At 34.6% G+C, this 27,331-nt stretch overlaps 1 protein-coding gene across 6 annotated transcripts in view; it reads left to right on the top strand.

Annotated features, from left to right (window-relative positions):
- The window catches only part of PCNX1 (pecanex 1), a 152,613-nt gene that overhangs the window by 104,107 nt on the left and 21,175 nt on the right, over positions 1–27,331 (top strand). For all 6 annotated transcript variants that reach the window (XM_027572187.2, XM_027572186.2, XM_027572189.2 and 3 more), the window contains 11 exons: positions 883–974; positions 8,180–8,289; positions 8,887–8,992; positions 10,454–10,546; positions 11,205–11,355; positions 13,773–13,914; positions 14,627–14,804; positions 17,597–17,705; positions 18,535–18,664; positions 21,976–22,034; positions 23,891–24,106. In XM_027572187.2, coding sequence (XP_027427988.1) covers positions 883–974; positions 8,180–8,289; positions 8,887–8,992; positions 10,454–10,546; positions 11,205–11,355; positions 13,773–13,914; positions 14,627–14,804; positions 17,597–17,705; positions 18,535–18,664; positions 21,976–22,034; positions 23,891–24,106 — 1,386 coding nt within the window. The remainder of the gene's footprint in view (positions 1–882; positions 975–8,179; positions 8,290–8,886; positions 8,993–10,453; positions 10,547–11,204; positions 11,356–13,772; positions 13,915–14,626; positions 14,805–17,596; positions 17,706–18,534; positions 18,665–21,975; positions 22,035–23,890; positions 24,107–27,331) is intronic.

The following is a 27,331-nucleotide window of genomic DNA, read 5'->3' as shown; positions in this document are numbered from 1 at the left end:
GTTGTATGAGTTCTTTATATATTTTGGATATTAACCCTTTATCAGATATATCATTTGCAGATACCTTCTTCCATTCAGTAGGTTGCCTTTTTGTTTTGTTCTTAGTTTCTTGCATGCTGCAAAAGCTTTTTTAGTTTGATGCGGTCCCAGTTGTTTATTTTGCTTTTGTTTCCCTTTGCTTGAGGAGACAGATCCAGGAAAATATGGCTAAAGCCGATGTCTACGAGATTACTATGTTTTCTTTTAGAAGTTTTATGGTTCATATCTTACATGTAGGTCTTTAATCCATTTTATTTTTGTCTGTGGTGTAAGAAAGTGGTGCGGTTTCATTCTTTTGTATGTAGCTGTCCTTTTTCCCAAAACCACTTACTGAAGAGGTGGATCTATCTTTTGTTTTTGTTAGTTATTAATTAGTCAGATCTGTACTTTTTTGTGAGAATTAATTGACACATGGTAATATAAATTTACTTCCTTGGGTAATACAAGTTCTGTTTACAGAGACTAGTATCTTTTTGTGAATACTTAATACATTGCCAGTTCTTTTAAGCCTCTGCAAGCTTCATTTTCCCATACTTTTGTAAATAATAAGATACATTCTTGAAGCATAATGTAGGTACAACTTTTTCTGCCATGTATAAATGTTCATTACTTATAAGGTGAATATATTTTGTCTTGTATCAAAAGTTGTGGATAGTAAACCTTTGTCGTTTCAAAATCTTTTCAAAGGATAGGATGATGTAACTGAATTTGACATAACTGAATTTTTAAAAGTCAAATGAGTAGATATTTCATTGTAGTCAATATTATAACATTTTAAATACTTTTAAGATTTTTTCCATAAATGTCTATAAAATATTAAAATTTTTCCCCTTTCCTGTCTAGCCACTACAAGCTTGCTTGCAGCACTTTACAGTTTTATCTGTAGCATTGTGGCAGTAGCCTTACTATATGGATTGTGTTATGGCGCTTTAAAGGTGAGCAATACATTATGGTATGATTTTGTCTTTAAGGCTATTTTTCTTTTTTTTTTTTTTAAGATTTTATTTATTTATTTGAGAGACAGAGTGAGAGAGAGAGAGAGAGAGAGAGAACAAGCAGGGAGGGAGGGAGAGGGAGAAGCAGGCTCCCCACTGAGCAGGGAGTCTGACATGGTGCTCAATCCCAGGATCATGACCTGAGCCGAAGGCAAACGCTCAACCGACTGAGCCACTCAGGAGCCCCTAGGTCTATTTTTCTATATGAAGATTGTTTTAAATTGACTAATCATGATTTAAGCCCCCATCCCTCCATTCTCCTTGCAGCCACCTTAGCATTAATTTCCATGATCTTCGTATATTGAATATTATTCTCATTCTCATTTACTTTGAACTTAAAAGCAATCTCATGATTAACCATTATTAAAAAGTAAATCCTTTTCCATGTAGTAATCGTAGGTTAATATTAGAAACAGATTATTAAAACTGGGTTGGTCTGGGGTAGAGGTGGCTATGGTAATAACAGAATATGAAATTAATTTTAGATTTTTACTTAAGAATATATATATAACTACTATTCACATCAAGATTTCTTAAAACTTGTGAGTACAAGTGCAAGGACTGCAATTTAAGATACATTCTAGTAAAAATAATTCATCATCATTATTGGCCTGGAAGAATCTGGATGAGCCTTAATTAGCTCCATTTTAAAAAGATTGCCACCAAGTTGTAAACATAGAAATTTTAAATTTCATGTAAACAACTCTCAACCCCTATTATTACTATTATTATTGTCATCATCATCATCATCATTAATGCAAGACAATCAGAGAATGATAGGGTTGAAAGGACTAAGAAAAGTGACTCATAGCATCCTTTTTCACATCATTTATTCAGTAGCATTTAGGGAGTGTTTGCTGTGTGCTCAGGACTGTGCGAAACACCATTTCCTGCTTTTAAATTGCTTGTCTCTTAGCTGTGATTAGTAAGTCAACCAACACTTTCAGTAGAGGATGATGAAGGCTGTGAAAATGGAGTGGTACAGGTATATAAGTTGTCACCTTATTTAGCCAAAAGGGATTAAAGATAATTTTCCAAGAGGGGTAGCTTTTTAACCAATATTTGACAGACAACTAGAAATCACCTAGTTGAAACATGGGATGAAGAGCCATGGAGTTGTCAAGATAGTGTGATATGTACAGGAAACAGCAAATAATTTGGAATTGCTGGAGGTTTGGGTGCATGAGGAAAGATGCCTTCAGTAAGGCTGGAAAGATAAGCAGTGGCTGGATTATGAAATATCTTACCCTGAATGTATTGGGTGGAGATGGAAGACCATCATAATTTTTTTTTTTTTTACCAGACCATCAGAATATTTGAGGTAAGGTAAAGAAATGATCAGTGTTGTGTTTCAGAAAGATTACTTGGTCTCTGGTGTGAAAGGAGATTGAAATATAAGCAGGAGGGATCAGCAGTGGGGTGAGTTGTATTGCAATCTTAAAATTATGAGGGACCTAGCTAAAATTGGATTCAGTGAATATATTTGAGGACTCTATGGATAAAGAGAGAAAAGCCAGAAGAGGGTCCAGCATGACTTCTGGGTAGGGTCTGCCTTGAACAGCTGGTTAAATAGTGATACTAGTGCCTAAGATTGGAAATCTTTGAGTTTAGCGAGGAAGGTGGTTGTTTACAGATGGACACATTCATTTGATGACATTCATGGGGTATCCAGAGAAGCATAGTAGGTAGTTATATGTAGAGAGTTTTGAGGTAATGATTAAAAGATTTAGGATTCATCAACTAAATGAAAGTGTAAGTAAAAGACTGCTAACCTGGACTGACAAGAGGAAATGGATACAGATAGAACCCTGGGAAATGCAAGTATTTAAGTGATGGATAGAACAGAGTCCCCCAAAGGAAACTTCAGAGTCAGGATTGTCTGAAAAAAAACTTTTTACTGAATTTGGCAGTTAACAGATTATTGGAAACTTCAACAAAACAGCTTCTTTGGTGTTTTGGCTGAGGAAGCTAGATTATTATAAGGTTGGGTTTGAATAAATATTAAGGAAATATAAGACACGCTTTCTAAACATGTACATAATGGGGGTTTTCAGGTTTTTATTTTTTAAAAAGATTTGAGACTTGATTGCATTTAAAAGAGGAGGGGGAAACCCAGTAGAGAGAGAGATACTTGATGGAGCTAAACCCAGGAGGGAATTGGAGGCAAGGAGATTGAAGCTTCTCCTAGGTACACTACCTGTAAACCATCCTAGCATACAGGAGTCATGTTTCGAAAGTGAGAGGTTATTTGGAAGTTGAAATAGAAGTTAACAGTGCAATAAGTTTTCTAGCCCAGTGTACAAACGGCTGTTTATAATTATCTAGTAGAAGAACAGCAATTATAAAACTGCCAAATGGAACCTTGTATCCTAAGCAGGCAGGAAGATAAACTATTTTCCTTTTTTGTTGTTTATGGTGGTTTCATTACACTATTTTAGTTTTAGATGTCACCCATTACAGTAAATCTGCACATTTAGAACAGATTTTTGTGTGCTAATGTGGAATGATTTTCAAGACAAACCATTTGTTTTTTTTCAAGATTTATTGAAGTATTATCAACAAAGTTATAAGATATTAAAAATGTATGTGATGATTTGATTCACTGTGAAAGGACTCCCCTCATCAAGTTAATACATTTATCACCTCACATATTTTTTTGTTTTGTTTTGGTGAGAGTGCTTAAGTTCTTCTCTTTTAGCAAATTTTAGTTATACGATACAGTGTCATCAACCAGAATCATTATGCTATCCATTAGATCCTCAGACCTTATTCATCTTATAAAAAATTTTTAAGTTTATTTAAATTTTTAATTGAGGTATAATTGACATCTATCATTATATTAGTTTCAGATGTACAACATAATTTGATATTTGTATCTATTGTGAAGTGATCACAATAAGTCGAATTAACATTGTTCAACACACAGTTAAAAAGTTTTTTGTGTGTGTATCCTGATGAGAACTTTTAAGAACTTTCTCCTAGCAACTTTCAAATATGCAATGCTGTCTTATTAAATACAGTTGCCATTTTCACCTTCACTCATTTCTCACCCCCCACCCCACCTAGACCGTTATTGAAAGTTTGTACTCTTTTACCAACCTTTCCCTATTTCTCCCACTTCCCTGTTCTTGGCAGCCACTTTTCTGTTTCTATGAATTCGACTTTTTTTTTTTTAAAGATTTTATTTATTTGAGACAGAGAGAATGAGAGAGAGAGAGAGAGCACATGAGAAGGGGGAGGGTCAGAGGGAGAAGCAGACTCCCTGCCGAGCAGGGAGCCCGACGCGGGACTCGATCCCGGGACTCCAGGATCATGACCTGAGCTGAAGGCAGTCGCCCAACCAACTGAGCCACCCAGGCGCCCCTCAACTTTTTCTTTAAAAAAAGGTTTCGTATATATGATACCATGCATTATTTGTCTTTTCTCTGTCTGGCTTATTTCAGTTAGCATAGTGCCATCCATTTCATCCATGTTGTTACAAATGACAAGATTTCCTTCCTTTTTATTTAAGACACACACACGAAAATGTGATATATATATATATATCACATCCACAAAGGAATATTACTCAACCTTAAAACCTTTTTAAGGTATCTTAAATAAAATTGTATCTTAATAAAAAGGAAGGTAATACCCTCAAAAATGGATGTTCCTTTGTGCTGTTGGTTTTTTTTTTTTTTAAATATATCCAGTGGCTTGTATATACATAGAATAATGATGGAAGAATATACAAGAAATTGATAACCGTAGTTACTTCTGGGCAGTTAGATGCATTGGGAGACATTATTGCATACCTTTAGGAATTTTTTTTAAATCTATTCACTAATATAGACTTTTGCATTTATTATTTATTGATTTCTGCTTTCCTTGTGTTTACTCTTTCATTTTTCCTTGAACTTTTTGACTCAAAAGCTAAGTTTTTTTTTTTCTAATACAACTTTACTTCATTCTAGCAATGTGTGTATACTTTCTAGGTGTTTTCATATTTTTAAGAGATTCCTAGAATTTGGGCCATTACAGAGTAAAGAGAAAGTGTTCAAACCCACTACAGTGGGTAGAACAAACCCATCTTTTAATCTTTTGTAGTAGGTCAACTTCCCTTTTGTTTTCATAGTTACTGAATTTTCTCCCACTTCTGAATCAGAGTTCATTGAAAACTCAGAGGTGGTTGGGTTTGTTTTGCTTTTTTTTTTTTAGTTAAGTGATTCAGTAAAGGTTGTAGTTACTATCTATTTAAATATTCATGAATTATATTAAATGTTGATTATTATAAATTCCTAGTAACTAAGTAAGTGATTTTGAGATCAATTTAAGTATGTTTTTCCTTTGAGAACAATAAAAAGTAGTGTCAAGCATTTGTCAGATAAAGGCAGGAATCTTTCGTTTTCTCCAAACACTTGTTTTAATTGAAGAAAAATTTACATAGAGTGATATCCATGTGTCTTAATTACACAATTTGATAAGTTTTAGCAAATCCATATATCTGGGTAATACATACCCTTCTCAAGATACAGTTCCATCACCCCACGAAATTTCCCTTGTGTTCCTTTTTCTATGCCCCCTGCCCCAACCACTTTTACTATAGATTTGGGGTTCTTGAACTTCGTATAAGTGGAATCATACCTCTTTTGTAGCTGATGTATTTTGTTCAATATAACGTTTTGAGATTCATTCACATTATGTGTTCCTTTTTATTGCAGGAAAATACCCCATTTAGTTTTAAATTGTCCCTATTCCCATTGTATGCATATGTCAACTTCTCTGCTGTCTTAGAGGTGAAGATCTGAGTTGTTTAGAGTTTAGGAATGTTTTCTTTTAAGACTTTATTTATTTATTTGACAGAAAGCGAGCACAAGCGAGGGGAGGGTCAGAGGGAGCTAGAGAAGCAGACTCCACACTGAGCAGGAAGCCCGATGTGGGGCTCGATTCCAGGACCTTGGGATTATGACCCGAGCCGAAGGCACAGTCTTAACAGACTGAACCACCTAGACGCCCCTAGAGTTTAGGAATAGTATGAATAAAGCTGCAATGAACACACATATGTTTTAATTTTTCTTGGGTAAATCCCTAGAAATGGAATTGCTAGTTTTCTGAAGCGGGACATCTTTTTATTAGTTTTAATGTTTACTAAAGTTGTGCATGTGTATCTTTCAAAGAATCAGATATTTCTACAAGACTTATCACCAGGAACAACCATCCCCTACCTCTTTATCCCTTCCTTAGAGTTACCACTTTCAATTCTTTGAGTTGATTCTTTTTTTTTTAGAGTTTTTTTTGTGAATTTTATTATGTTAATCACCATGCAGTACATCATTAGTTTTTGATGTAGTATTCCATGATTCATTGTTTGCATATAACACCCAGTGCTCCATTCAGTACGTGCCCTCTTTGAGTTGATTCTTTTGGTATTTGCCTCCCAGTGTCTTAAGTAACTAACTTACACTTCTTATATTTTGTCAAGTTTTATGCATTACCCATGGACTGTGCTTTATGGAAGTTGTAGCCTTAACTTTCTGTCACCTCTCACTGCACATCTCAACCACATGTGGTCTTCCTTGTCTCTCTCATATACCTGATATGTTTCCTTTTATTATCACTGTGCAAATGCTATTCCAACATACATTTTGTTTTCTCTTTATGTATTTCTCTCTCTCTCATTCTCAAATTCCTATATTGTTTAACTTCCTTCTCAGTAAATCCAGACATCGGGAGCTTCAGTTCCTGGCTCCACCACTTAACTGAACAAATTACTTGAACCCTTTGCGCCTGAGTTTTCTCATCTATAAACTGGGAAGCAATAGTATATATCTCCAAGGGTGATCATAAGAATTGTTTAGGGTGGGAGGGATGGGGTGGCTGGGTGATAGACATTGGGGAGGGTATGTGCTGTGGTGAGCGCTGTGAATTGTGCAAGACTGTTGAATCACAGATCTGTACCTCTGAAACAAATACAATATATGTTAAAAAAAAAAAAAGAAGATAGAAGGGGAAGAATGAAGGGGGGGATATCAGAGGGGGAGACGAACCATGAGACACGATAGACTCTGAAAAACAAACTGAGGGTTCTAGAGGGGAGGGGGGTGGGGGGATGGGTTAGCCTGGTGATGGGTATTAAAGAGGGCACATTCTGCGTGGAGCACTGGGTGTTGTGCACAAACAATGAATCATGGAACACTACATCAAAAACTAATGTATGGTGATTAACAACAATAAAAAATTTAAAAAATAAAGTGAAAAAAAGAATTGTTTAGGAAATACTTAGCAAAGATCTAAGAATGGGGCTTGACACCTAATGGTCAATATGAGGATAATGATATTTTGATGTAGCCATCACAAAAAGGTCTGTATGTTGTGATGTGTAACAATTTTCAAGACTTTATTATTTAAAAAAAAAAACAAGTTGTATAATAAGCTACTATTTGGATTCCCCTTCTTGAATCCCAGAGAAAGAAGAAGGGATAGAATGCTGTTTACTCAGTGGCCATACATAAGAACTATTAACTGTTCTTTTATCAGTATTATCTACTCTTTACCAAGTACCATGCTATTAGACTCCAGAAATATTGCAGTGAGCAGACATGACATTACATATCCACATCCACATGTTTGGTTGACTTTAGAAGCTAGCCTTTGCATTATTTATTTTGGGGAATATGCAGTTTATTATTCAAGAGCACTGAATGCCTATTGAGTTTTCTGGAAGATAATGAAGTAATGGCATATTATGAGCAAAGGTATCAGGATAAAAGCACAGCAGTGTGTCTTCTGTTAGCTAATGTGTTGTCCCTATTCCATTATTATATATAATCAAACGTGTTGCACCAAGTTATTTCATTTTTCTAAAGGGAGAATGTAGTTTACCATAAGCTTAATACCACTTGAGATATGAAAGAAATTGACAGCAGCATGTATCAGAAGCAAATGTACTATCCTTAGCGTGTAAATAGAACTTAGTACCAAAAGAAATCTGAAGATGATCAGAAAGTACTAAATCTAAATTTATCTGGAATAAAATACAATTAATAATATGGCTAAAAAGTTTTTGGTAAATTTAATTATCTTCCTCCAAAATACTGACATAAAAGAATTATATGATAGATGATAAATTAGATGCATATTGTTCTATGAAACTTTTTTCCCAACAGGATTCTTGGGATGGCCAGCATATTCCAGTACTTTTCTCCATTTTTTGTGGTTTGTTAGTGGCAGTATCCTATCATCTCAGCCGACAAAGCAGCGATCCATCTGTACTATTGTAAGTGAAATCAATTGTTATTGAATTAAATTTAAATAAGTTCACATTTCTTTCAAATTTAACTTTCAGGATCTGTTTTCCCACTGCCTTGTCAAAGTGCAGTTGACTTAATCTATATTGGGTTTCAAATATATTAACATTGGATCATTCTAACCAGTTTGGCTGGGAATATTTGTTAGCATTTTCTCTCCTAAAAGTATTAAAAATATATTTTAATAAAAATATTCTCCTTGTATGCTTATTTATAGCATTGTAAACTCTTTAGACATTATCATTTGCTAATGATTAAATATACTTGGAATGCTTATCTTAGAGAGCAAGAGAGTGAGCATACGTGCATGATTGGGAGGGGCAGAGGGAGAGAGAATCTCAAGCAGACTCCTCATCGAGTGTGGGAGCCCAATGTGGAATTTGATCTCAGGACCTGAGCAGAAACCTAGAGTTGAACACTTAACCGACTGCACCACCCAGTCACCCCTGAACACTTGATTTTTTATCATAAACTTCATTTGTCATTTGAAGTACTGGTTTTCAGGTTATGAATGTGTTCTTTATTAATCCTTTATCTTTCTTTCTTTTTCTTTTTTTAATTTAAAGCTCTTTGGTGCAATCCAAGATTTTTCCAAAAACAGAAGAGAAAAATCCAGAAGACCCCCTGTCTGAAGTAAAAGATCCACTGCCTGAAAAACTTAGAAATTCTGTTGTAAGTTTTAGCTTTTTACAATCACCTGAAAGATGTAAATTTTAAACAGTTCATCATTTTATATAATGAAGGCGTTTGTAATTGGGGAAAATGTATGTATAGGTGTATATTGTTGACTGCCTTTATGTCACATTTTAACCTGTTAAATGCTCATTCTTCAAAGGTTGTTTCTGTGTAAAAGAGTATGTTAAACATTCATTTTCAAATTAGGTGAAATGAAATAATTTCATTGTTTATAGAATTCTTAATCCCATTCAGTTTAAAGTAGGATTTGAAAGATGCATATTTTAACATAAATTAGATTTTGTTGTTATTGTTCTTATTGATAAAAACTATGTCCTTGTAAATCATCTGCTGGTCTTCTAGTGTGCTTTATTCCTTTAGGACCATCTGAAAAGTATATGTGTGTTTATTTTTCAGATTGAAGGAGAGAGCGGTTATCTGTACTAATTTAATATGTTTAAGAAAATGTAGTAATTTAAAAATCTTCTAGTTTAGTGAATTCAATATTGTCTGTATTCTTTTAGTAATTACTTGAAAAATGAATTTTATGGATTCATATCTGCTTTATGGACAAAGCATAAAACATTTTTTTCTAAGTTATTTTAGATTATTTCTACTTGTGAAAAACTAAATTTATATAGGTCTTGAATTAGTTATATTTACCTTTACTGAACTTGAGCTGTTCACATATTCTCAAACTTTAGTAATACAAAACTATTTCAGGATAGCATTCAAACAGTTTTTTCTGACTTTAGTTTCCATGTTAGCAAACGACATTTCATGTTAAATGTAGTAAGATATTTCTGAATCTAGCTTAAAATTAGCATAAATCTGCAGGTCAGTTGATGATCAGTCAAGATACTGAGACATTTCTGGTTTACTGCAACCACTAAAAGAATCAAAATCCAGTAAGTAAAATAAGACATGCAGTTTCAACGTTTTAAAAAACCAATGAAAATATAACTTTGTTATCCAAAAGAGTATCCTCTATAACTGATATATTGACTTAAGTACCTCATTTCCTCTTCCCATATGTAAAAATCAAACTTACAGATTAATGGGGGAAAAAGTCTTCATTCTAAAAGGCTTTGTTATTGGGGCACCTGGCTGGCTTAATCAGTGGAGCATAGGACTCTTGGTGTCAGGGTTGTGAGTTTGAGCCCCATGTTGGGTGTAGAGATTATGTAAAAAATAAAATCTTTTAAAATAAAATAAAAGACTTTGTTTTAATATGTTATACAGTGTGTAGAACTAGTTTCATTTCCTTGGTATTATAGTGTCAAAACCAGAATATAAGGAAATTGGGGAAGAAAATACTTATTATAGCCAATTATTATATGTAAGAACTATCTAGAAGAATAGAATCAATGAAGAATTATTACTTTGTCAGTGGGAATGAAAGAAATACATATTTTTAAATTTTATGTAACTGTTGGATAATTCTGTTTTGTTCCACAGAGTGAGCGTTTACAGTCTGACCTAGTAGTATGCATTGTAATTGGTGTGCTATATTTTGCTATTCATGTAAGCACAGTGTTCACAGTATTGCAGGTAAAGAATCATTTTGATCTTTTGATTGGGGGAAAATAACTGCTGAGACTCATTTTTTTATTTGATTGTAATATTTGTCCATAATGCTGAAATTTATGACTTTTCGTTTATTCAGTTTTAACAACAAATATTTATTTTCTCATGGTTTCTCTGGGTCATGAATCTGATTGTAGCTTAGCTAGATGATCCCAGTTCGGGCTGTGTTTGATGCTGCAGTCATATGGGGCTGCCATGAACCAAGACTGTTAACAGGCCTTAGTTCTTTGATGACCATTGGCCAGAGATCTGAATTCCTCTCCATGTGGCCCTCGCCATAGGCTGCTTTGAGTATCCACACAAAATGGCAGCTGGTTTTCCCCAGAGCCAGTGGTCCTAGAGAGAGAAAGCCCAAGACAGAAGCTGCAGTCTTTTATAATTGATGTCAGATGTGACATATCACCCCTTCTTCTGTACCTATTGATTATAAGGACAACCCTGGTACAAATTTTGGAAAAGCCACATAAGAAAGCAGTGTTAACTGTTGACAAATGTTTGGTTCTTAGATTCAAAAATTGACTTTGCTATTTTCTGTTAATAAGTAGAAAATGGAACTGACAAATTAGAAGTTCTATGGATCTCAAAATCACTTTTAATTTTCCTAATTTTATTCTTCTTTTAGCCTGCTCTCAAGTATGTATTGTATGCATTGGTCGGCTTTGTGGGTTTTGTAACCCATTATGTGTTGCCTCAACTCAGAAAACAGCTACCATGGCACTGCTTCTCCCACCCTCTGCTGAAGACAGTGGAGTACAATCAGTACGAAGTTCGGAGTAAGTATTTCGTTAACTCTGCTCTTTTTAATATTATGGATTTTTTTTTTTAAACTTTAGCAGATGACGGTTAAATAAGTATCATCAAGTAACACTTTGGCTTGTGTTTGTTATACTTAGATTTGAAGTTGTAATGAGTCAAACCTTTTGCAGGATGCTTTAATTTCAGTTGAAGTATAAATGTCAGTGCCACAATGCTAACTTCTACAAAATAAAATTACTTCCTTTCTATAGTGTTCTTCACAGACCTCTCATTGACGAATCCCGTGCATGTCTGTGGTTTCTCTTTCCAGTCCTTACCCGTTACCTGATTTTTCTTTTCTATATATAGGCACTCCAGTTCTCCTTAAAACTTCTATTTGAAATATTTTTAGCTCAAAGCATAGGAGGAATAGAGAGAACTTTGTTCCTGTTTCCACCAGTGACACTATTTCCTACTAGAGAAGGGTATAAGAGTAGATCAGATGAAAAGAAGTTTAAAACACTTGTAATTGTTCTTACTTATTCAGATTTGGGATAAAGTATAAAATAACTCAAAAAGAGGTAGAAGTCCAGTCCATTTTAAATCCAGACTTGTCTTTCCTGTCATAAGTAGTTGGTCTTTGTTCATTGGCCCCCTGACCTGTGATATACCATACTTTCTCATTTTAGAGAAATAATAAAAGTTCCTAACTATGTCATCATTTATTATATATCTGTGATTAAACAAGCCAGTGGTTTTTCGTAAAACTTTTTCTTCAGTTAGTGAATTATGATAGTAAATTCTTCAATTGTTTGGAGATACTTAACTTGTTTAGAGAACTCTGAAGCTTTTAAAAGCTTTCTATATCAAACTTGACTATGCATTCCCAAAGCAAATTTCCTGGGACTTTTAGTAAAATTGCTTAGAGCATTCTTTTGAAAGGAATCTCTTTTTCTGAGCAGTCGGCCTCAGCAGTGGGCTTGAAATATTCAGTAAACTATGTCATATATAGATGTGCTATCATCCAGGCTTTGTTGTTTCATCTGTAGTACACAGGCAGAGTAGATTTAGCATCATTCTGAAGGGCCTGAGGATTTTTGGAATAGTAAATGAGCACTGACTTCCACTTAAAGTTACCAGCTGTATTAGCCCCTAACAAGAGAATCAGCCTGGCCTTTGGAGCTTTGAAGCCAGGTGTCTACTTCTCTCTAGCTATGAAAGTCCCAGATGGCATCTTCTTCCAACAGAAGGCTATTTAGTCTACACTGAAAATCTGCAGTCACCTTCATGAATGATCTTAGCTAGATCTTCTTGATAACTTGCTGCAGCTTCTCCATCAGCACTTACTGCTTCACCTTGCACTTTGATGTGGAGACGGCTTCTTTCCTTTAACGTCATGACCCAACCTCTGCTAGCTTCAGACTTTTCTTCTGCAGCTTCCTCACCTGTCTCAGAATTGAAGAGAGTTAGGGCCTTGCTCTAGATTAGGTGTTGGCTTAAGGGAATGTGGCTGGTTTGATTTTCTGTGCAGACCACAAAAACTCTCTCCATATCAGCAATAAGACTGTTCCACTTTCTTATCATTTGTATGTTCACTGGAGCAGCACTTTTAATTTCCTTAAAGAACTTTTCCTTTGCAGTCATAGCTTGGCGAATGTTTGGCACAAGTGGCCTAGGTTTTGGCCTGTCTTGGCTTTTATTTTTTATTTATTTTATTTTTATTTTTTAAAGATTTTATTTATTTGAGAGCGCACAAGTTGGGGGCAGAGGCAGAAGGAAGGGGAGGGGCAGATTCCTTGCTGAGCAGGGAACACAACGTGGGGCTCAATCCCAGGACCCTGGGATCATCACCTGAGCTGAAGGCAGACACTTAGCCAACTGAGCCACCCAGGCGCTCCTATCTTAGCTTTTAACATGCCTTCCTCATTAGGCTTAATCATTTCCAGCTTTTGATTTAAAATGAGAGATGTGCAATTCTTCCTTTCACTTGAACACTTATAAGTGGCCATTGTAGAGTTATTAATTGGCCTAATTTCAATCTCAGGGAATAGGGAAGTCTGAAAGGAGGGAGAGATATGGGGGAACAGCTGGTCAGCAGAGCAGTCAGACCACATACATTATTGGTTAAGTTTGCCATCTTATATTGGTGCAGTTCATGTTATCCCAAAGCAGATACAACAGTAGCATCAAAGATCACTGATCATAGATCACCATAACAAATATAATGAAAAAGCTTTAAATATTGCAAGGATTACCAAAATGTGACAGACATGAAGTGAGCAAATGCTATTGGAAAATGGTGCTGGTAGACTTATTCAACACAGGGTTTCCATAAAACTTGAATTTATAAAAAATGCAGTATCTGGAAAGCGGAATAAAGTAAAGCACAATAAAAATGAGGTATGCCTATATTTTATACATTAGATAATGTGATCTCCTTATATTGCTTTGTTAGATGCAGCCACTATGATGTGGTTTGAGAAACTTCATGTGTGGCTTCTTTTTGTGGAGAAGAATATCATCTATCCATTGATTGTTCTCAGTGAACTTAGTAACAGTGCAGAGACAATTGCTAGTCCAAAAAAACTGGATACAGAGTAAGTACAATACTCCTCTCATCTATGTTTAACTTCTAGGGGCTGTCATAAGCAATGTCCTAATACATTGATCAAGTAGGAAATAATTGTCTCTTTGGTGCAATGCACTATGAGATAAAAAAAATTCAGGTGAAATTGTGTCTTTAACTTCCCTTGCCTGAATATCTGTTTCTGCTCTTGTGTATCACACTACTCCAGACATCTTATCCTCAACTAATATTTTATGAGAGGACATTTATTAAATAAAATTAATTTTTAATATTAGGTGGTAAGTTTGAGAGATGTCTGTTTTTGTGTATTTTGTAAATCAGGCTATAGAGGTGGTCACTTGCCTGTGTAGTCATCCTATAAGCCTACCCACTAGGCTAGGTACATGTTGGGTAAGCCTTAATACATGTTTTTTATATGCTAAATGCTGTTAATACTAAAGCAATAAAAATATCCAGAAACTGGAGAACCATATATTAGAATTGCAATACTGTTACTTATTTTTTTAAACATGCTTATTTATATAAAGGAATAAGAACCATATTACATATTGTTAAAAGGAAATACTATAATAGTTTATTTTTTAGGATGCGATTTGCCTAGCTGTAGAAATGATTTTCAGAAGTTTACATTTGATAGATATATTTTATAAGCATAGTTAATGAAATGGTGATTTTTCTGAAGTTCTCAGTCATTGATGAGTTTTGCTTTCTTTATATCATAGATTAGGTGCTTTAATGATCACCATTGCTGGTCTGAAGTTGCTACGGTCCTCTTTTAGCAGCCCTACATATCAGTATGTCACAGTCATCTTTACTGTGCTGTTCTTCAAAATTGACTATGAAGCATTTTCAGAGACCATGCTGTTGGATCTCTTCTTCATGTCCATACTCTTCAACAAGGTAATTTATTACTGAAAGGAATATCCCTATCTGTAAAAAGTATTATTGCCCTGACTAATATACTGTTTAGTGAGGATTCTACTTGCATTTCATTTGCTTCATTATCTTTTAAGTAATATCTTTCTTCAATCAACCAGTTATTTTAGAAGAATTTTAGAATCCCTAAACAGTGCTAGTCACTATGATCCATAAAAGACATATTTCTTGCTATAGGTGGGGAGATAAGATTAAGTTATATAGAAAAATTAGAGAAACACCATTAGCTATGTATTTTTAAATATATAGGATCTTCCAAAAGTGGGTGTGGTTTTGAATAATTCTAGAAATAGACATGGTAATAATGGAACTGGGCTGTGGGCTGCTGGATAGATGGAGGGAGGAAATAACCTGATAGCTGAATGAAGATGGTAGATACTGAGGCCAGTGAGGCCGTGTGGGAGGAATCAGAACTAGTTTGATGTTGACATTTACAGAATACTCTGAAAATTATGAAATGTTTCTAAGATTTATTATCCACCCCTAAGAGAAGTACTTTTAGTCCTTTTGCAAATGAGATGGCAAAACCTGGGTCCTCTGCCTCCCTTTCTAAGAATCTTTTTGCTGAACCATACTACCTTTCTAAATGAAATAGGTTGTGAGTCAGATTATTTCTAAGTTAAATTGAGCTTAGATTTCATGTTAACACTGACCACATACAAAGGCCTTTGACATATATTATCCCATTTGATAGGTAACAGAGAGCTGAAGCATATGACAGCTACAAAACACAATGAAAGCCCAGTTTTAGGCAAGTTAGCCTGGTCAGCCAAATTTGGGATGAATTGGGGAAGAGAGAACCTAAAGGTACGGAGAACAGTTTAAGAGACTGTTGACAGTAATTTAGATGTGATAGAGGTCTAACCTAGGATGGGAACAGTACAAATGGAAAACCATTAATCTGAACAAGGTTTTAGTGTTAGTCAATTTCAAAATATTGGGCTAAATACTGTACTAAGTAGTTTCTAAAATACTGTAGTGTTATATTTGTTCAATCACTAATTTGTATGCATTTTTATCATTTATTTCCTCTTCTAGTGAGCATGGCTAACCAAAGGAGGAAGCCAGAAAGTTAATCAAAGAATTGTTTGTATAAAGAAGCATGTGGTTTCTCACAAATTTAAATATTTAGGTTGGAAATTGTATACTAGTTGGGAAAAAAGTGAAAGTTTCAGTAAAATAGAAAGCATCTCTGAAATAGACTTAATTTGCATTAGTTTGGATTTTCTTAATACTTTTGTTTGTTAAGCAGATTGTCCTTCAGAGCATACCAATGCTCCAGGACTGTTCTAGATGCTTAGGCTACATCACCGAGCACAGAGGGAAAGCTCTGCCCTTAAGGACTTTGCATTGTGTGAGGTTAGCTAATAGAACATAACAGTGGTAGTAAGCAAGTAATTTTCAAGGGATCTCTCGATAAATTTTTTAAGATATCATTGTAAGAGGCACCACCAATTAAATAATCTTACAGGAAGAAATTACTATGAATGTGTACAAAAGTGCTTTTACCCACTAACCACTTAACTTTGTAATGCGTATCATTTTTTCTTCAACATTACAGTCAAAATTTGAGTTCAGTCTGGTTCACATTTAGAATCTGAAGTTTTCTGAAGTACTGCTTTCAGGCAGTTATAATGGCATCTTGATAATCTAAATGCTGCCTTTACTTCTGTCATCCTGATCACATCCTCATTAAGGATTACCGGCATAATTTTGAATCATGGCAAAGAATGCAGGCATCCATCTGCATTTTGTAATTGGTTGAAGTTGTAATTTCTTTTTTAAATTGGAAGTTAAACTGGTTCATTTGCAATTCGTTGAACAATTTAAGTACGAGGTGTTTAGTGCCCGAATCACAGCACCAAATTAGTGTGAACCTCTTGCCCCTAAGAACCTGTCTGTTTTGTGAGGTGGGTCTCACACTGCCTGAGCTACAGAGGCAGTTTTGTGCAAACACAGTCATTCTGTTTCAGTGTTGAAGACATGTTCAGCAACAAAACAAATCCTAATATACAGAAAATTAAAGTGTGTATTGTGTTTCCATTGACAGTCACAATTGGGATTAAGAACAGACGCCTGATGTGCACTACTAAATCCTTAGGCAGACAGGCAGTGACAACCGTATTACAACTTTATTTCCTACCTGGCTGCTTTCAAATTTCTTTTGACATTGCATTTAAAACATACTCAGTTTTCAAAGCACTAAACTTGAGGAAAATGTGTCCTGGAATAAAAATATGTATGAATTTCTTAAGCTTTATAAACACCTAGATTTCCTACCTTTCTATGTTTTGCTTGTAGTAGTAGTACTATAACCAGTAGAGGGCATAGAGTTTTTTGTTTTTTTGTTTTTTATAGATTTTTATTTATTTATCCATGAGAGAGAGAGAGAGAGAGAAGCAGAGGGAGAAGCAGGCTCCCAGGGAGCAGGGAGCCCGATGCGGGACTCGATCCCAGGACCCCGGGATCATGACCCGAGCCAAAGGCAGACACTTAACCATCTGAGCCACCCAGGTGCCCGGGCATAGAGTTTTTTAAACAGAGGAAACACAAGTCCAAAAATCAGCTAGCTGTCTGCACTTAAATATATATTCAGTGTTTTGGCAGTTGACACGTCTTTTCCTTTTATCAAATGGCGAATAATTTCAATGCCATTTTCCTATCAGAAAAACAATACATTTTAGAGGTCTTTCATTTTCTAATTGAAGTGTCTGATGATAAGTTTTTTACTGATTGTTTTTCTTTTCCTCCTACAGCTTTGGGAACTCCTTTATAAATTGCAGTTTGTTTACACTTACATTGCCCCATGGCAGATTACATGGGGCTCTGCTTTCCATGCTTTTGCTCAGCCCTTTGCAGTGCCCCGTATCCTTCTAATAAAACTTGTATAAGAAAGGGCAGTCACATCCTTGATGAGAATGTTGGTTTGTAGGCATAACCTTTTATAGGCATAGAGTATAGATTGCTAGTTGGTAAATTATCAAATATTCTCAGTCCTTTGAGTCCCTGTCTGTACCTATTTTGATTGTTTAATTTGTGTTAACATTTGTGACCCACAGATCATCTGCACATGAGGACAGTATTAAGATTTTATAATTAAGTAATGCTGATTTAAAATTTTATGTTTACATATGTAAGCATTAAAGTCTAGGAATTTTTAAATAAATACAAAATGTTTAGAAATATTTTTAAACGAATGAAAGTACATTTTTCATAATCATATGATTGTAATTGAACAATGTTTAAAATGTTTAAATGTTTAAAATTTTCTATTCTTATCATTTCTTAAAAGTACTATCTAAATAAAAGTAAAGGTAGTGACCACATTGATGTTGAAAAGCAGACTTTTTGTATCTGTAAATTTTAGTTTGATCTTTTGGAAAATTAAACCCAAGCATATTTATTCAAGACTTAACGTATGGACTTTTACCAAATACATATTAGCAAATATTTATTTGACTCCCTTCAAAGCATCATGCCAGGGTGTACTTTTCCTCGCTGTGTCTTTCTGCTTGTACCTCCTTATATTGTCCAATGACACCCTCTTTTGTGTTCCTCTGATGAACCATATTGTTCTCATTGCTGTAAACACAGTATGTTTGTGAGATGTATTTGTGTGTGTGTTTGTGTGTGTGCGCACACACGTGCACTCACTCAAATGAATATTAAAAATCCTTAACCAGTTTTTTCATAGATTCAGCCATGTTGTTTGTTCAGGCTGCTGTATCTGCCTTTTTTTCTACTCCACTAAATCCCTTTCTGGGAAGTGCAATATTCATCACTTCATATGTTCGACCTGTGAAATTCTGGGAGAGAGACTATAAGTGAGTACAATAAAACATTTGAAAGCTGATTTTATCTATTCTTTAATAATAAAAACTATCAACAGAATTATTACAATAATTTTTTGTGTTGAAATATTTTGCTAAAACTATTATAAATGCTCTTGAAGTTTCAAAATCATATAAAATTAGAAGAGTCAGAATAACTATATTTTTCTCTGCCAGTTTTTCTAAGATTTTTTTAAAACCTAGTTTATGTTGAATATACTAATTTTTCTGTCTTTTTTCTTTTAATGCTGTTTCTTTGAGTTGGTCCCACATTAATACTACTCTGAGACTTTATGCTATTATACAATGTTATTTCATCATAGCAGTCATAATTATCTCATAGTTTTCTTAGAAGTAGCTATTTGCAGAGCTAAATTTTCTGTAGATTATTTCTGGTTTTTCAAGAGGATAATTTTTTAATGACCATCTTTGTGCATAAAGTATTTTCTCCATTTAGATTTAGTTCCTTTGGCTAAATGTTTCATCTGATGCCTGCTAACTATCCTTTATGTAATCTCTCCAAATTTCTTTCTTTTCTTTTCTTTTTTTAAATTTAATCAAGATTATTCAAAAGGGGAATTACTGAGTCATGGAGCCTAAACATATTAAGGCTCTTAACATGTATTAACATATTGATTCAGAAAGAGCTTATATTACTTTTTAATTCTACAGGCCATCTCCTTGACTGCTTCCTTTCTTTCTATACTTCTACAAGTTAGTGTATATAATAAATGAAAGTAGTAGTCTCACGTTTTAAACAATGGACTAGCTTGGGGATTTGAAGCTTTTGCTCTGGTCTTTCATCTAAAACCATACATGGTGTTTCTCTTTTATGAATTTCAGTGTTATTTATATTCTGTTCTCAGCTAACTTAAATTGAGCCCAAAATAATGTCTGTGGCGACAGTTTTGGTCTCAGGACCCCTTTACTCTCTTCACAGTTATTAAAGTCTCCAACGAGTTTTTGTTGATACAGGTTTTATCTACAGATAGTTACTATATTAGAAATCAACACTCAGAAAAATTCAAATGTTTATTAATTAGTTTAAAAATAGCAACAATAAATCCATTATGTGTAAATATAATATTTTTGTAATGAAAATTACTATGTTTTCCACATCACCAAAAATAATCAGTGAGAAGAGTGTCACTGTTTTTGTAGTTCTATAAATCTCTTTAGTGTCTGGCTCAGTAAAAGACAGCTGGATTCTCCTGTCTGCTTCTGCAGCCAATCTGTTGTTGCAATATGTTGTTTTAGTTGAAGTATATGAAGAAAATCTGGCCTCACACAGACACATAGTTAGAAAAGAAGTATTGTAATAGCCTTTTTAGACAATTGTGGATATTTTTCTTTGATCCTTCACTAAAAGTCGACACATGGTAGTTCCTAAAAATTAGTTGCAGTATAGAGTCTAAAACCATATCTATTGTTGGGGAGGAAGTATTTCCTCTGCCCTTCAAAGTCCTTCCAGTTCAACTAAGAATCAAATTGACATGAGACAGATAAACAGGAGAAAATCAAATTTAATGTGCACATATGGGGAATCCACACAGACATGGAAATTCCAAAGACAGGTAACATGATGCTTCTGTGAATTAAGGAGTGGGGTAAGGGTCTTAGGATACAAAGGGGAGAAAGATCATTAGCAAGAAGGTGAAAGGAGGTGTTTGGAAAACAAAGGTTACCCCATTTTATAGATAAGTTTCTTAGGTAAAGAGGAATCTCTGTTAATAGCTTTCTTTGTGATATAAGCAAGCAGTTGAGGGGGAGGTAAAGGTCTTTTCCTGAATCTGCTGAGTTTTGATGGCTTTTATTTTTTATTTTCTTTGAAAGATTTTTTTTATTTGGAGCGAGGCAGAGAGGGAGAGGGAGAAGCAGGCTCCTTGCTGAGCAGGGAGCCCAATACGGGGCTCAATTCCAGGACCCTGGGATCATCACCTGAGCCGAAGGCAGACACTTAACTGGCTGAGCCACCTAGGCGCCCCTTGATTGATTTTAATTCAAAATAATGTTCATGTCAAAGTGGCCCATCTTGGGGCGGCCTGCCCTTGGCCCCATGAATTTTTGGAACTGTGTTACATCAAAATCCACTGATAATTGTTAAACTTTGAATGGATCTTTTACCCATTTATTGATCATTTAGAAAATATTGGTTCACTGGGTAATGTAGATCTTAACAATTCTCGATTTTGGTCAAGATCTTGATACATTTCATTATATAATATTAAAAAAATGTATTCATTCATATCCCCACCAATCTCTAAAGAAAAGTGTTTTAAGTATTACTAAGCTATCAAGCTTGTTGATAAATATATATATACATTTTCCCAAATTCTAATTTTTGCTTAGAAACTTTAATTTTGTTATTGCGACAGGACAGACTCACTTTCTTCATTTTTGAGAAATGTCTGTCAAGTATGTAAGTCTGAATAATCATAGTAAAAATGGTGTTCTATGAAAAAAAGAGCTAGTGCAGCTTGGAATTCAAGTAACTACATGAATGCTTTCCCTTGAAACAACCATCCTACTTCAGAATGCAGCAGAATGCTTTATGAGTATTTTGCTACACACAATATTAAAAAGACTTTACTGAGTGGTGGGTTGTGATTTAATAAAATTAATTTTTTTATTGCTTCATTAAAGACATTTTAAAGCAAAACTCGAATTTTTGTTTATTTTTTCTTGTGCATATTTGGCAGTGCAAAATACAGTTTGGTGCCACTGTCTTGATTCATGTTGAAGTGCCCGTAGTTTTACCCACTATTACGTTTGCACCATTAATGCAATCGTCTACACAGTGAAAAAGTGAACAACAGCTCAGTATTATTATGAAAATCATTTTCATCTGGAAAGCTCCCTAAAAGGATCTTGAGTCCCCTGCTTTGGGTTCTGTGGACCATATTTTGGAAACCACTGTTCTAAGAACACTCTACCACTGGACATTAATAAATGCACCTTCTCCTTGCACAGAATGTTTCATGCACTGTGTATTTCTAAGAACTGCATGTAGGACACATGTTTCATCCTGATCAATTTGGGGGGGGGCATTAAACTCATTAATGTCTTTCTACCCTGTTCAGTGAAACACCAGTTAGGTAAAAACTGTATGTTTATGTATGATGGAGGTGGGCAAGTAAAAAAACCTTACCCCTAAAAGTATGCTCATGAGGAATTTTATCAATATATACCAATCATAGGTTTTTCTCAGAGATATTCATGAAGTGATAATCTTTATCATTTATATTGTACAGTTTTCTTCTTTTTAATTAAAGGTTACCAAAAATGTTCTGTTTTGCCTTCTTCAGCACAAAACGGGTGGATCATTCAAATACCAGATTGGCTTCCCAGCTTGATAGAAATCCAGGTAAAAGCTCTGTGAGTAAAGAAGCAAGTCTAAGGAATTTGTTATATATATATTTCACTCCCAACTAGTTGGGAATCCTTTGTGAGTTCCAAGTGATCATTTTTTAAAGACTATATATCCTTTGCTTCTTGTTCTGCTTTAGCAAAGTGTGAATTCAAGTATCTAACCCATCTTTTATAAAATGCATTTTAAGAATGTTCATAGGAATAAAAAAAATGTCATTCAAAGATTGTTCTTACATAGTTTAAAAAGTAGAACAGTTAAAGTAAAACTGGTCAAGTGTATTTGGGAGATTAGCAACAATAAATCCATTATGTGTAAATATAATATTTTTGTAATGAAAATTACTATGTTTTCCACATCACCAAAAATAATCATACTCTTAAAAATTAGCATACTCTTGAAGAGTATGCAATCTAACCAACAGGTGTATTAATATATTTGCTTCTCCCGCTTCTCCGAATGTTTAGGTAAATGTTCATTTAATTTCATTTAGTTTGTTGATTGTAGAGATGTCATGTGGGGCAGCCAAATGGCCCTCGAGGTAGAGTTTCAGTGGATGGCATTTTGGTGGTGGTTCCATTGTCTAAAGTGTGGTTCCTTAGTTTCATCATTTGGGAAACATCCTTTTGTCCACCTACCTGTTAGTAATCTGACACACAGAGGGTGAATCTCACTAATCCAACCATAAGAAATTAACCAGAATTCCAATGTATTAATTTACTAAAAGAAATCTTACTCTCAGATAGACTGGAGCATTTGTATCCATTTGACTCTCAGATTCCTTCAAATGCTGATTCCTTCAACTGTTCTACTTGAGAAACTAAATTAACAATAATCAGATAGTTTTATAATTATAAAATTGGATTAAAGAGGACTAGTTACTTGATAATGCCTGTCATTATCACATTCTGGTAGATAAACAACCATCCCAGCTCTAATATGTCCATGTATAAGGGGCTTAGAATTCTCATGATGCTAATGATGCCATCCTGCATATCAAAAAGACCTGAATTAATATGCATACTTCTGAAATGAGCAGACAGGGCATTAGATAATGACCATCTTACTGAATTAGTATCTGGAGTACCCTTTTCATTATTTTATTTTGTAGGCTGAGTTTAAAATAGTAAGCTTTGTGTATTTTGCTTTCCTCCAGTATTATACTATGGGTACCTGTTTACAGATTTTGCTTTGGATGGGTTACTTCTAAAGATGGCTAGTTTTATCCCAATTTTTTTTCTTAAAGAATGACTCTAATAAATTTTATAGGTTCTTTGCTGCTGTTTCTATATATATAGTTTATTTCTATTAATCTAGTTTTAGCCATCTCAATATTCAGGGGTTTTTTGTTGTTTTGGGGTTTTTGTGTTGTTTTTTTTTTTTTTGACCAGCTTCTATTCATTTTGGACTGTCTTGTTTGTTCAAATTTTGTATTCCTTTACACACTTTCTTTTTTAATGTATCTTTTTGTTCTAATCCTGAATTCCTTTTATCTTGTTCATTTCTCTTACGTGGTTTTCATTATAAGTTGGAGTTCATTGAATAGTGATAGAAGAGGTCATGGTTATTGAAGAGGTGAAAATCCTTAGATTTCATCTAATCTAGTTCCCACATTTTATGGATGGGGGTCAGAGATCAGAGAAGTTATGTGACTTCTAACTCTAAATTCTGAAACTTTTCTCGTTACCCTGTGTTTCATTTTTATATTGGAATTGTAAGGCTGTTAATATTATTTTCCTTGTCAAGAAAATATAGATACAATCCTAACTGGAAATTAGTTTTAATATTTTAATATTTTGTTGATATACTGAAGACTTAGGGTAAAATGTAACATGTTTAATTCCCTCTTATAGGATCAGATGACAACAATCTGAATTCCATCTTTTATGAACATTTAACTAGATCCCTACAACACAGTCTCTGTGGTGATTTGCTCCTAGGACGATGGGGAAACTACAGTACAGGGGACTGTTTCATTCTTGCCTCTGACTACCTCAATGCATTAGTACACCTTATAGAGATAGGCAATGGGTTGGTCACTTTCCAGCTGCGGGGACTTGAATTCAGAGGTAAGATACTCACCTTTTATTTCTGTAACGTATTCCCGTGACATCTGAGTTTTATGTGTTTACATCTCAAATTAAAAATTAGCATAAAATTAGGTCGTTTGGAGTTGTGGAATGAGAAGAGTTGTTAAAAGAGCAATTATTAGATTTTTTTCCAAATTTCACATTCAGAGAAAAATCATTTTTGTGGTATGCTAAAATACGTGAAGGTAGCATCATTCTTGCATAACTCACTATTTTCCTGGTGATGTTTCATTTCTGTTGTTTTGTGCTTGCTCTCTTCCTATTCTCTTTGTGAGAAGTTGCGTTCATTTGTTAGATGGCTGGAGCATAGAATGCCGTGTTTTGTGTGTAGCTAACCAAGTACTTTCATGTAGATACCAAGCCTTTGTCTTCCACAAATTTTGGTTTTGAAGTGAAGTTCCCATAACATTAAAATCAGTTTTAAAGGGAACAAGTCAGTGGCATTTAGTGCATTTACAGAGCTCTACAGCTGTTAGAGTGGGCAGTTGGTTAGGTTCTAAGCGGATGCCTGGAGATCGGTAAAGAGGAAGCCAGGGCCAGTTTTAGGAAAGTCAGAGGCCTATCCTGACAGTACTCCAAAACGAAGAAGCCACAAGAAGCCAGTTCAAACCAGATAGGCCCAAGATGGCTCCTAAAATGGGCTAACTAGAGGATCAAATCAGACTTAAACCCTATAGCTTTATTTTCATCCCGATGTTGAATCAGAAGGTTTGGACCTTTGTTAGGTAATATCTTTGTTAATGGAACAAGTACTTTTCTAAAATTACTCCATTCACTGGAAATAAGATTGTACTTGTATGGCATTCAAATTAAGGCAGTAAATGTTGATGTTTGTTATCATTTGTGATCTATTTGTCATCCAATCTCTCTCTTTCAAAATGTCCTATTCTTGTTTTATGGTTTGTTTCTGCCTCTCCTTCAGAGCCCAAGATCTTAATTCCATCTCTCTAGAGTCTTACCTGATGTTCACATCGAATCCAGCTGGACTCATCTGAAAGTCAGCATCCCTCACCTCACCACTACACCTACTACTGCTATGACTTTAACGTCTTTTTGAATTGTTGGTACCTGAAGATTTCACCTTTTTGTTTTTTATTTTTTCTATTTTTTTTAAACCATTGTGTGGGGAAGCTGTTTTATGTAGCATTTCTGTCTGTGTGAATTGGAAGAGGGTCCTTCTTAGGACGTGCTCATTTCACCATATTGGTCAGAAATTCTCCAAATCAGAAACTGATCCAAATCCTTACTCTCCCAACTTTCAATCTCTGGTACCAAGTAGATTCAAATGAAATTTTGGACAAATATTTTGCCATTCAAATTCTATTCGCCAAACAAAACTCAAACTGATTTGGGAACACAGTATATTTTACTATCTGAATTTGTGGTGGATTTGGATAGCAAGAGATACCTGTAAGTCTTCACTCAGCCATAGTGTTGCTTTTTTTGGTTTTTTGTTTGGTTTTGTTTTGTTTGAGGCAGATTTGATCATGTTCCTTTCATGCTTAAAATTGTCTGTGGCTTTCCATTGCACTTAAAATAGAATTCAAACTCCTTAACATGCTCTGCCACACTGTGATCTGGTCTTTGCCAGTTTCTCCAACTCCACTTTATACCTTCATCCTCACTCACTCTAGCCACACTGGCCTTCCTTCAGGGTCTTAGCTGTGCTAAATTCTTTACTAAGGACTTCCTACTGCCTTTCTCTTTGCCTAGAAAGTACCAGCCATCTCCCTTCCTCCCACCAATCTTCCATCTGGCTAATTCCTTAATTATCTTTAAGCTTTAGCCTAAATATCACTTTCTCAGAGAAGCCTTCTCTAACCACCTGTCCCACATGATTATCTCTCATATTGCCATTTTTACCTCTTTAGCACTTAGCTTAATTATAATTTCATAATTTCATATTTATTTGTGTTTGTTTAAAGTTTATTTCTTCTCTAGCCCAGGGGTTGGCAAACTTTTTCTATAAAGAGCCAGATGGTAAATAATTCAGGCTTTTGGAGGCATGCACATTTTCTGTTCCATATTTTTCTTTGATTTTTTTTTTTTTTTTAAACAATGCTTTAAAGATATAAGAACCATTCTTAGCTTGGATTTGGCCCAAGCCTGTATTTTGCAAACCTTTGCTGTAGATTATAAGCTCCTCAAGGGCAGGAATCCTATCTGCTTCATTCATTACTGTGTATCTAGTTGCTGTTTCATCAGTTAGCATATAATAAATAATTAGTTAATTTTATAGAATGATTAAATGATGTAAGTATATAGCTGTTACTCCTTTCTCTGCATTCCAGAATTCTCATGAGGTCTGATTATATTCTTGCTCAGATCTTGTGATCTTTGGTTATTTTCTTTCCTTCAGAGTGTTATTCCCTGTCCCATCTACCTCCTGCCTCTCAAAATAATCAAGAGTGTCAGTATGTTGCCAGGCAGATATTTGGATCCCCTGAGCATTTTGATGTGTTTTCTGGGGTATTCTTCATTAAGCCAATTTAATTCATTGATTTTTATTGTATCTTGTAGTGGATGCTAAATGTCATGTGACATTTAGCTAAACAAATTTCTTGATCAGTTTCCTGTATGTCTTGGTTAAATCCCTTTATATTTATTTCATTTCCGTTTTTATTTTACTTATATTCTCAATATTCTTTTCCATGTAAATTTTATCTCAAATTTGAGTTATCAGTTATTTTTTGTCTATCAAAAATTTTTTATTAAAGCTTCTACAATGCTAACTTTCTGTTTGTAAATGTTACTTCAACCAAGTACAGTTTTCCAGGTCAAACTTTATAGGTCAAAAATGTATTATGCTGATTGGATTCCTCTTGGTTTTTACTCAAATTACTTTTAACATGTCTAGTTTTCATAACTGCCAGTTTTAGTTTTACCGATAATATTCACTATGAAGTGACTGAAAGACATAGCTAGTCCAGGAAACAATTGGTAATAGTTCCTTATGGATATTCTAGAATCCCCCTCCGAGTCTCAGAGTTCTTTTTTCAGTTGCCAATATTAACTCCTATGCTTATCGTTGACTTCATTTCCTAAGTAAAATGTATTATTTTGGGTATGTTGGGCATGTTGGGGTAGAAAATAATCTTGGGATTTGTATGGTAGAGTAAAAACGTCCCACATTAATTAATTACTCTGTTCACTTTCTTCTGCTCTGAACAAGGATCTCATTCTGTCTTAGTAAATGTCAAAATC

The sequence above is a fragment of the Zalophus californianus genome, chromosome 6 (assembly GCF_009762305.2).
Source record: "Zalophus californianus isolate mZalCal1 chromosome 6, mZalCal1.pri.v2, whole genome shotgun sequence".
NCBI classification, from domain to species: Eukaryota; Metazoa; Chordata; class Mammalia; order Carnivora; family Otariidae; genus Zalophus; species Zalophus californianus.
Note: the sequence above shows the minus strand (reverse complement) of the source record. Positions and strands in the feature narration are given on the sequence as shown.